General features: G+C 45.2%; 1 protein-coding gene across 3 annotated transcripts in view; it reads right to left on the bottom strand.

The window, feature by feature from the left end:
* The window catches only part of LOC146822436 (uncharacterized), a 146,319-nt gene that overhangs the window by 80,135 nt on the left and 54,169 nt on the right, over positions 1-12,015 (bottom strand). For all 3 annotated transcript variants that reach the window (XM_085613541.1, XM_085613540.1, XM_085613539.1), the window contains one exon: positions 3,164-4,824. In XM_085613541.1, the coding sequence (XP_085469667.1) occupies positions 3,164-4,546 (1,383 nt within the window). In that variant the 5' untranslated portion in view covers positions 4,547-4,824. The remainder of the gene's footprint in view (positions 1-3,163; positions 4,825-12,015) is intronic.

Here is a 12,015-nt window from a genome sequence, read left to right as displayed (position 1 = left end):
CATGTCGGACAGGAGTGTGGAACAGCGCTGTTGCGTTTGTCATGACACTTTATTACAGTAGGCTCTGGAACAGGAAAAGGGCTTGGTCAAGCTGCTTAGTGACCATGAGTCGGCTTTGTAAACAGGACACATAACTGGATGTATTATTCTGTCACCACAACCAGCAGTGACATCATAGACCATCTCAATCCAAGTATGCGGTCCCAGAGTTGATAAAATTGATACAATGTCTCAATGTTGACCAAGATCAGAGAATCCGCAAAGAGGATCAACTGGTTTACCCCAGAACTTCAGACCACTAAATGAGACTGTTGTTGACTAGAAAAAAGATGGCATACCAGTAAGGATCCAGTGCACTACACCACCTTCAGGGCATCGATCATCCACTACCACCTCTCCCTTAAAGAAGCGAAGAAGAGTGCCCTCACAAGCTGCATAGAGATCAGCTCCAACCACAGCAAGGAGCTCTTCACCATCGTTAGGGAATTCAGCAACCCAGCGGCCACAGAGAATATCATCACTCCCTCCCAGGATCTGTGAATCACGCTCACTGACTACTTCCATGAGAGGATCACCATCATCTACAGGGACTTCGAACCTCAGCTCTCCACCAGTGACAGATGCTACCTTCTTACACCCACTGACACCAACTCTGCCCTCCCACCCTCTTCCTGGGGCCTCCTCACCACACAAGACACCACCTCCATAAAGAACTCCATCGCTCAGGGGTACCCACTGATCAATGCCCCCACCACATTTTTAACCTCAGGAACAAGGCGATCTGCTTCGAGCTCACAAACCTCTTGAATAAATCCATTGCCATGACCTCCTTATCGGAATAGTGGAAACACGCAGAAGTGAAACACCTACGGAAACTCCTTCAGCAAACCTAGAGCAGCTGAAGAACTCCTGACCGATATCCCTGTTCTTGTTCCTGGACAAAGTCCTCGAGAGGATGATCAACAGTCATCTGACCAGACACCTGGAGCACAATTACCTCCTTGACTCCTCCCAGTCTGGCTTCCAAGCTAATCACAGCACCGAGACCACCCTGATAGCAACCACTGATGACATCAGAGCCCTCCTCTACCTCGGTGAGACTACAGCCCACATCTTCCTCGACCTCTTGGCTGCCTTCGACATGGTCTCCCACCAGATCCTGATCAACCAGCTCCATTACATCGGAATCCAAGGAAATGCCTTCAAATGGATCGCCTCCTACCGCCCTGGAAAAAGTCAGAAAATCAGACTCCCGCCTAACTCCTCAGCCGAAGGACATAATCTGCGATGCTCCACAAGGATCTTCCATCAGCCCACACTCTTTAACACTTACATGATCCCCCCTGCCAACATAGTCAGTTCACATGGACTGAAAGTCATCTCCAACACCGACAACACCCCCTTCACCTCCACCAGAGGCAAATTACACAGGTGCATGACCAACGTCACTGGCTGGATGTAGCACAACTGCCTCAAACTGAAGACGGAAGTCCTCATCTTCAGTAACCATGCATCTCCGTGGAGCGACGCATGGTGGTCAATAAAACCTGGCTTCTTCCCCTTCTCCTACCGACCATGCCCGTGATCTTAGCATCGTCCTGGACAACAAGCTCTCCATGAAGAAGCAAATCAACATGATCTCCATCTGCTTCCCGACAGTGCGCATGTGCCGCAAGATCTTCAGCTGGCTTCCTGCCAGCACCAGACAATGATCACCCAAGCCATCATGACCAGATGGCTTGACTACCTGAACACACTGTATGTAGAAATCAAGGCTAACCTCCAGAGATGACTGCAGACAATACAGAACTCAGCAGCAAGGCTAATCCTCAACCTCCCACAGCAGACCCACATCACGCCCTACCTCAGAAAACTCCATTGGCTCCCAGTCCAGAAAAGATGCAAGTTCAAGGTACTGACCCACGCTTATAGGCACTCCACAAGGAAGGCTCTGCCGACATCAGCCAATGCTTATTCTTTCACCAGCCCACCAGACACCTGCATTCCGCCTCCCTCTTCCTCGCTCACACTCCCAGAGTCTGACGCACCTGGCACGGAGGCTGCTCTTTCTCCCACATGGAGGCAAAGACCTGGAATGAACTTCCCCAGCACCCGAGATCTGCCTCATCACTGAATCTGTTCAGGAAAGGACTCAAGACCTGGCTGTTCAACTGATCACCCCCTACGGACACCAACTCCTCCCTCAGCACCTTGAGACCCTCATGGGTGATTTGCAGCGCTTTATAAATACCCACTGATTGAGTCAGTACATTCATATAGATGTATCCTAATGGGGACTTTCTGATGTTGTTTTAACTCTCCATTGCTAATAAATGCTGAGCTACATTCAGTGCAGCGTTCAGGGTGGACTTTTGAAGTTGCTTTAGCCCTCCATTTCTTATGAAGGAATTGTCACATTCAATACATTTATTTAGTTTCTCTCCTGTGTGAACATTCTGCTATATTACATTTTGTTTTGTAATCGATCCCTTGACACAATCTATTCATTAATAGGGTTCCTCCCTAGTGTGTATTTGTAGATGCAGCATTAGCTTATTCTTCCTGTTGAAGACTTTATTACACTCTATACAGTCATAGGATTTCTTGCCATGTAGATTTTTCTATTTATTATGAATGCTTTGTGGTATTCAATACATAGATATGTTTTCTCTTCTGTGTGAACTTCCTGATCTTGTATTAAATGTTGCTTTGTAATAAATCCCATGTCACATTCTGTAAATTCATGTGGTTTCTCCCCAGTGTGGACGCTGATATTGTTTTAACTCTCACTTTATAATAAATACCTTGTCACATGCAGTGCAGTTGAATGGTCTCTCTCCATTTGGTATAAATGCTTTGTCACATTTTGCACACTGATATAGTTTCTTTCATGTGTAAACTTTCTGATGTATTTTTGCAATACATATGGTCTTTCCCCAGTTTGGACATTCTGATGCGTTTTTAAACTTTGCTTTGTATTAACTGCTTAGTCACATTCAGTACAGCCATATCGTTTCTCACCAGTGTGGAATTTCTGATGTAGTATGAATCTTTGCCTAGCAATACATGTCTTGTCACATTCAGTACATTCATGGAGTTTCTCTCCAGTGTGGATTTTCTGATGTTACACAAGATGAGATTTTTCTAATAAATGCCTTCTCACCTTCAGTGGCAGTTGAATTGTCTCTCTCCGTTGTGGATTTTCTAATGTGGCTTCAGCTCCCAATTTATTATGTTTTGTCAAATTGAGTGCATTCATACGGTTTCCCCACCCAGTGTGGACATTCTGATGTTGCATTAGCTCTCCATTTGTTATAAATGATTTGTCACACTCTGTACATTGATATGGTTTCTCCCCAGTGTGGATTTTCTGATGTCGTGTTAGCTCTCTATTTGTTATAAATGCTTTGTCACATTCTGTACATTTATATTGTTTCTCCCCAGTGTGGATTTTCTGATGTTGTTTTAGCGCTCCATTTGTTATAAATGCTTTGTCACATTCTGTACATTTATATGGTTTTAACCCGGTGTGGATTTTCTGATGTTGCTTTAGCTCTCCATTTGTTATAAATGCTTTCTCACATTCTGTACATTTATATGGTTTCTCCCCAGTGTGGATTTTCTGATGTTGCCTTAGCTCTCCATTTGTTATAAATGCTTTTTCACATTCTGTACATTGATATGGTCTCTCTCCAGTGTGGACTTTTTGATGCCGCTTCAGCCCTCCAATTGTTATAAATGCTTTGTCACATTCTGTACATTGATATGGTCTCTCCCCAGTGTGAATATTTTGATGTTGCTTCAGCCCTCCATTTGTTATAAATGCCTTGTCACATTCTGTACATTGATATGGTTTCTCCCCAGTGTGAACTTTCTGATGTTTCATTAGATGTGAGTTTGTAGTAAATGCCTTGTCACACTCTGTACATTGATGTGGTTTCTCCCCTGTGTGGATTTTCTGATGCTGTTTTAGCTTTCCATTTGTTATAAATGCTTTGTCACATTCAGTGCATTCATACGGTTTCTCCCCAGTGTGGACTTTCTGATGTTGTGTTAACTGTCCAATTGTCATAAATGCTTTGTCACATTCTGTACATTGATATGGTTTCTCCCCTGTGTGGATTTTCTGATGCTGTTTTAGCTGTCCATTTGTTATAAATGCTTTGTCACATTCAGTGCATTCATACGGTTTCTCCCAATTGTGGACTTTCTGATGTTGCTTTAGCTGTCCATTTGTAATAAATGCCTTGCCGCACTCTGTACAGTCATACAGTTTCTCCCCAGTGTGGATCTTTTGATGCAGCTTTAGATTCTTCTTCCAATGGAACACTTTATTACATTCTGTACATTTATATGGTTTCTCCTCCACGTGGACATTTTGATGCTGCATTAGGTCTTTCATTGCATAGAAAACTTTTCCACAGTCAGCCAATAAATATGGTTTCTCTCTAGTATGAAGTTTCTGACGTCGCACTTGCTTTTTCTCCCCCTTATAAATGTTGTGCCACATTCTAGATAGTGATACGGTTTCTCTCCTTTGTGTCATTCCGGTACCAGGTTAGCTCTTCCTTCATAATGAGCACCTCATCAGACTTGCTTCGTTAGTATGTCAGAGCGTTATGTCTTCTATGTATATCAGCTGATCCCTAAGGGACAAGTACAGACCTCATTGGGCCGTTTGGGTTTTCTGCTGTAGAAAAAGACTTTAGCAAGGCATTAGCCTTCATAGGAAGTGATCTTGAGGCATACTGTTTTTACATCACTGCCTACACCAGTGATGTTTAATGGCTTTACCTTTTTCGTTTATTACTGCATTTATTTCACCTGTTAGATTAAGAAAAAGAAACACTGGATAAGCTTAAATGCACAGTCCATCACAAAAATCTATTGGCATTTAATGATACATTTAATTGTTAATATACATAAGTGAGCTGAAAAAATTCTAGATTGCACTTTCAATGTAAAGATGCAGTAGGCAGAGTAAAGGCATACAATCCTTCTTTGATGTATCAAGTAATATGGACTCAAGGAGTAATCAAGACACCAGAGAAGGTTTCTTCTTCAGTGAGTGAGACCCTCTTCCCATGACACACTACAATGCTAAATTCATAGCAACAAGATGCCTCCCTTCTTATCCAGTAAATGATTATTATCACACGACCTAACAAATAATACAAGATGGAGCCTGTTAAAAACCGGGTCTCTAGTTGGCAGAGGTATGCACCCTGTCCAAGTAGGGCCCACAATCCTAGTCAGGGCAAGTCACAACACAATCCTAAATTATCCTGTGTTCAACCCCTCTTAGCTGGGCACAGAGCAGCAAGGCTGAACTTAGAAGGTAATGTGTAAAGTGTTTGTGCAATAACTCATACAACACAGTAAATACCCCCAAAAAAACTCTAGGGGTGGGCATCAAATTCCGTTCCAGTTTGCGATATTTTGACATTTTTGCGATCCGCGGAGCGCGCGAAAATGCCAAAATTTCCACGATTCGCAGCATAGCAGAGATTTTTTTCCATGTTTGTGCTTTGAAAATGCGTTCTCGCGCACGCGATCGCCTTACCGGGATCCCCACATTCGCCAACGACTTTTCTGATCCGTTCGCGTGCTCCACGAGATGTTGGTAGCCAGTGGCGCTATCCCGTGAGAGTTTGCGATCGCGTCATACGCCTGGCCATCAGACACCGCAAGAGTCTGAGATCGCGAACACGTCATTCGCCACTGCGAGAGAGAGCGTGCAGTCGCGAACAGGTCAATCTCCACCGCGACAGAAAACATGTGTTCGCGAACACGTCATTTTGGATGCGCCATCGACATCTTGCGGAAGTGTGATGAAGCTCGCGATCTCGAACACCCACATCTCTAGCAGCATAAAATCTTCTGTAAATGATGATTTGGATTAAAAAAACTCCTCAGGTTGACATTTGGTTGTCCTTTTTTAGGTCTCGGCTAGCGAAGGCTGCGCTAGCGAAGGCTGCACTTGCGCAGTCTCGCTCGCGAGATTTAATGTTTTCTAGTACGGGGCTTGAACCCGCCCCTCTTCTCCATTGGCTGGCTTCCTATACGGAAGCCAGCCATTGGAGGAGAGGGGCGTCTGTCCATTTAAGCCCCATCTTTTTCGGATTCAGGGGCGTGTTTTTACTTTCTTTCTCTCCTCTGGAATGTAAACATTCCAGCCAATGGGAAGAGGAAAGAAAGAAAAACACGCCCCCTAATCCGAACAGGACGCTGCGTTTCTCCGAGGCATTTCTGCTTGACCTCGGAGAAAGACTTCACTATCTCCCTTTCCTCCCCGCCATTGCTCCTTCAAAGCGATGCCTGTCTCTCTGCTCTGACACATCCCGCTGCAAAGGATTACAGCCCAAGAGCGCGGCTCTAATGGGCCTGAGTGCCTGCACACGATGTTCCATTATTTGAAAAAAATGACAAAAAAACTGAAAAACATTGGTGCGTGAAACACGAGCCTGATTCCTTATTGCACGGCACTGTTTTGTAGCCCCCCTGCAGCCCGAAGCGACAGAGGAGTCCTAAGCAGGCTGCGTAAGAGGTGTTGTGGAATGAACGCAATTAATAGGTAAAGAGTGTATTCCTGTCAGATGCTCTCTTAGCCGCCGCGGGCAGGCGCTCTCCTAATCTGCACAATGATTAACAGTCTTCCTAATCATGGGACCGGCCCCCAGCCTGGCACGAGGTCGGCAGGCTTTGCAATCGGAGCTCAGTCATCATGGAGGGGCAAAGTTCACGCAAACAGCTGAGTAACGTCCAAAGCACCACAGAACGTAATGTGTGTAACCGCTTCAAGACTGGAAAGAGCTCTGCTTTCTGTCATTCCGAGGCTCACAGATCATGTTTAGTTTATCGTTCAGCACTGCCCAAGAGCACACACGCACACACACCGAGCTTGCAACGGACGGGTGGATCTAGATCGTGAGAGGTCCCGGAAAACAGGCTACAATATTTAAAATACATTTTAAAAAGTTGGTTTCTTCTGAAGTGGCTTTTATTTAGCCCAGATGTTCTTTCATATCTATGTCACTCGGGCGTGTGTAAAGCGCTATATGACACCTTGCATTAGCCTCTCAGCACTTCGGGGTAGGGAGGGGTGAGTACAAATAGGGATAATGACCAGCAATGCTGGTGGTTGTAGTCACTAGTCAATCAGCCTGCGGAAGGGCGGATGCTTCCGGTGAGACCCTCATCCCTGCCTGCAGAAATAATGGATTGTTGCCTGCGGTTGGGGAATTCCCGGCCCAAGACACTGTTTGGGGTCAAGGATGACACGTTTTCATGTTCATTTTGGCCGCCAGACAGGCAGATCCCAGCTCCTGCACAATAAACACTTTGGCAGCCGATGTGCAGGGTGCATGGTTGTGGGAAAGAGGACTGTTGGTTACTAAGGCAAGGCATGTAACCACATGTAATAAGATGATCAAAATTCCATATATAGTCCATTAATATTACTGACAGGGGTCCCAGTATGAAAACATGTACGTTTGCAAATTTTAATAATTAGTGTCTGTTTATAATTCACCTAGGACTACTTGATAACATGCAAAAACAGGCAGAGGAAGAGAAGCAAGATCGGTGATCATTTTAAAAATAAATGTACCCAAATATTTCCAATTTGAAAAAGAAAACAGACGAATTATACGGGCAGTGTTGCTAAACTATTTGACAATTTTTAGGAACAGCTTCAAATACAATTTCTCTTAATGTGCGTAAGTACTTTAAACAACTGTTGCGTATATATGCCAAGCATACAACTATTATAGCTCTGAGAATCGGACCCAAAATATGTTGACTATGACCAGACCTGGTAAAGTTCTTCTAGTTATAACATTTAAACCAGTCACTGACGTAGTGCTTTGTACATGCTCACAATTATGATAAATGAGGGAAGTGATGCACAGGGAGATGCCACTTTGGGAACATATCTCCAAGCACTGACATTTTAGAGGAGAGAGCAGTACGCCAATGTCATGAGCAATACCAATAGCGCTAACTTTGACAATGCCGAGACCATTGCATTGTAAATGCTTGTTTGTGCAAGGAGTCCTTTTTTTGGTGGGAAAAGGAGGAAGTGCCACAGAGTCTCCAACTTCCTGTTCCTGTCCAGCAGGCTCCTCCCAGTGCTTCGTTCATCTCCTGTTCATTCTGCCTTTAGATTTTGAGCTGGAAGGATCATTCTTTGTGTCTGCTGCATCATTCATTATCATTGGACTTGAGGACTTTTGAATTTGATGTTTTACAAGTAAGTTGGTGTTGTGTCTGGTTGATTGGGGGCATTGCAGTTGCTGCAACTACAATTTTTGTACTTTTCATTCTTGTTTTTTAAAATTGTTGTGGGTAGCCAGTAGGCCCAGAGCTAGTCATGGGTGGGTGCATGATGAAGCAACTGTTCCTTTGGTGTCTGTTTAATGTATTTCAAACATCATTTAGGGCATGGAGGGCATTGGATTGAGTTGCAAAATGTGTTTTTTGGGTGGCTATTTCTGATTTTGGGTGTGTGTTAAAGAAATGCCTTTGTTGTGTATGTCTGGTATGTTGGTGTGCACCCTGCAGACCTTGTTTTGCCCTGTGAATTTTCGTTTTTGCATTTTATTGCATTAAAAAGGCAAAGCAGTGTGGTTTAGCATACATCCTTTGCCTGGCTTTTATAGGCCTTTAGTCAGTTCATTGTTTCCCAGGCCTCCTGCTTGTTGCTTGTGATTTGTGAGTGTCCATGTGGCTGGTGGCCTTTTCTGGTGGGCGTTATTAGTGTGCTGCTTTTGACATATAGGCCTGCATGGTATTCCTTTGTGCCCCAGGCTTCTTGTTGTGGGGCTGGCCATGAGGCTGGCGGCCATTTTGAAGGCAGGCAGTGTGCTTTTTTGCAATAGGCCTGCATTCATTGTCTGTCTTCTGTTTTTTGTAGTTGTGTGGGCCTGGCCATGTGGCTGGTGGCCATTTTGAAGCCCAGTACTGTGCTTTTGCCACATAGGCCTGCAAGCTTGTGTGGCCTTTTCTGCCAACAGGCCTGCTTTCATCCAGTAGGCTCAGCCTCAGAGCAGGTAGACACAGGTGCATTAAACAAGTGTTTGTGTCTTCTGTTTAAATTAAACATCATTTAGGGCATGGATGGCATTGGATTGAGTTGCAAAATGTGTTTTTTGGGAGCTATTTCTGTTTTGGGGTGTGCTTGTTGCTTGTGATTTGTGTGTCTCCATGTGGCTGGTGGCCTTTTCTGGTGGGAGTGATTAGTGTGCTGCTTTTGCCATATAGGCCTGCATGGTTTTCCTATTGGCTTACTGCTTCCATCCATCCCCTTTGCCAGCAGCAGCTCCCTGAATGATATAATGGTCAAATACTTTAATGCCAAACAGGGTCCACTTCCATTACATTTGTATTTTGGTTGTTCTTATTCTTTCCTATCCTTCCTGAGAGTGTAGTGACTGTGTACACAGTAGTATACCCTAGCCCTTGTTGACAAAGTCTCACAAATGGCTGCATTATATCTTTTATTTGTTTGTTTGTACTAGTAGTAATTGAACAACAACAAATGCAACATTTCACTGATGTTCTTCTCCTGGCTTATTTACTTTTAGGCGCACAAAAACTCAGAGGAGGAGGTATCATCACCCGTTGTACTGCCAGACAGAAGTCCTGCTGCGCACCACATCACGTCCACGTGTGACCACAGACATCTCTGCAACTTGTGCCCCTGCGTCCTGCCTGACATCTGAAAAAGATGGCCCCAAAGAAAGGTACCAGGTCCTCCAGTACCAAGAAAGTTGCAGGTGAGAAGAAGGAGGAACAGAAAAAGGAAGTGGCACTAACCACGATTGGTGTGCCGGCCAATGTGTTTTTTGGTACCAAAAACATTACGCCTGCAGCAGGGTTATCCGGGGACCAAGCTGGGAGCAGCACCTCCACACCAGTGTGCCAACCACACCAACCTAGGCCCAAGCGTGTCACAGAGGTAGCCAGTCTACTAACGAGCAGCGATGTTGAAATGTCATTATCGCAAAGAAGTACACAATCAATGCAGGTGGAAACTCAGCAGATAAGTGTGCAGCAGCAGGCGCAGCCGCAAGAACAGCAGCAGCCGCAAGAACAGCAGCAGGCGCAAGAACAGCAGCAGGCGCAAGAACAGCAGCAGGCGCAAGAACAGCCACAACAACAGCCCACAATAGTAGTTGTTCCTCCTGAAGTAGGGGCATTTCAGGAAATGGAGCTTCCTGCAGACAAAGATGAGCAAGCCACTGTTTCAGAAGATCCATGGTCTTCCAGACCCCCAGCAAGGAAAAGGAGGGTTAGTCCATCTTTTTCTTCAAGCCCTGCTTCTGATGATCGAAATGCCACTTGGAAGTCACCAGCTCAGCTTAAGAGTGATGCACGCCACAAGACGAGGCTACTGAAAAGGAAGGGTCCAGAAAGCCTTAGAGTTATGGAGGTAGATGTACAAGAGGGGGATGATGGTGATGATGACGAGCCAGTCATCACGAACATCACTCCCGGCACAAAGGAGATGGCGACCAACATGATTACCCTAGCCAAAATGGCTGCGAGGGATGTAGCACGGATACCACCAACACAGGTAACACCGCCACGACCTGCAGCTTCCATATTTGCATTTGTAAAGGCCCGGCAGGGACCTACATCCAGCTCAACCACCACCTCAGTAGGTAGTGGTAGAAGTCACAGTGTAGCTGCACAGAGTCACATTCCAAGCACACCCTCCAGTTAATCTGGTATTGAAAGTGGCACATCCAGCAGCACCAGAAAGTTCTCCTCCCCAGTTTGGGACTTCTTTTTGGTTAGCAGTAAGGAGGAGAACATTGCTATATGCTCAATTTGTCGACATGCTGTTAGGCGGGGTAAGCTTGGTACAAACTATGGTACCGGAGGCCAAACAAGTCATCTCAAAATACACCACACTATCGTGTGGGAGGCTCACCTACTTCGCTTAGAACATTTCTAGCCCTGTCCCCAGTAGTGAAGTTGTACCGCCCACATCCTCAGCAACATCTCAGTGGCACCGCAGTAAGATCCATACTCCGAGTCAGGCTGAGACACCAAGGCGACCGAGAACTGCAATCAAACAAAGTGCGTTTTTGAGCCTATCTGGGTTAAAGAAAACTCCTGCACCACAAAGGAAAATAATCCAGCCTACCATTGAGAGCATGCTTAGGTTGGGGGGGTCAGTACCAACGCAACCACCCAACGGCACAGTTGTACAATGCGAAGCTGGCTAAAATGTTAGCGCTGGACCGTCTCCCTTTTTCATTTGTGGAAGGGGTGGGTTTCCTTGAATTTGTGTCAGCCATCTGCCCTAAATGGAAGGTTCCCAGCCGGTCCTATTTCGCCAGAGTTGCTGTTCCAGCACTACATCACGATGTGCTGGAATTGGTTGGACAAGCTTTGCAGCAGAGTGCTGTTCACAATATCCACCTGACAACAGACATGTGGACCAGTTGCCAAGCCACTGATTACATGTGCATCACTGCACACTGGGTCTCTTTTGTGGGGGTTAGAGATAAGCTATCTGAAGTAGGTGCTGTTGACACAGCTGAGATTTTTAAAGCTACTCGGAAACATGCAACTGTAGCCATGTTCGCCATGGAGAAATCTCATTCTGCTGTAAACACATTGGAAGAGTTTCACAGCAAGGTTTTTGAATGGCTGCACCCAAGAGGGCTTAAGATTGGTTTTATTTCCACAGATAATGACAGTAATGTACTTAAGGCCATGGAGCTTGGTTCCTATTTCAGGGTTCCGTGTTTGGTGCACTGCATTAACATTATAGTTCAAGACTTTCTGAAAAAAGAAGCCATAATCAGCAACTTACTGACCACCTGCTGAAGAATATGCACTCATTTCAGCCATTCTTTTAAAGCTCGGAAGCAGCTAAGGATCATTCAACGCAACTATAGAATAGGGGTGAGCGGAAATTACGAAATTGACTTCCGCAAATTATCGCGAAATTGCTCAAAATCCCCGCGAGCGCGCAAAACTTTCGCAAAGATGCGTAGAATG

The sequence above is a fragment of the Triturus cristatus genome, chromosome 6, assembly GCF_964204655.1.
Source record: "Triturus cristatus chromosome 6, aTriCri1.1, whole genome shotgun sequence".
NCBI lineage: Eukaryota > Metazoa > Chordata > Amphibia > Caudata > Salamandridae > Triturus > Triturus cristatus.
Note: the sequence above shows the minus strand (reverse complement) of the source record. Positions and strands in the feature narration are given on the sequence as shown.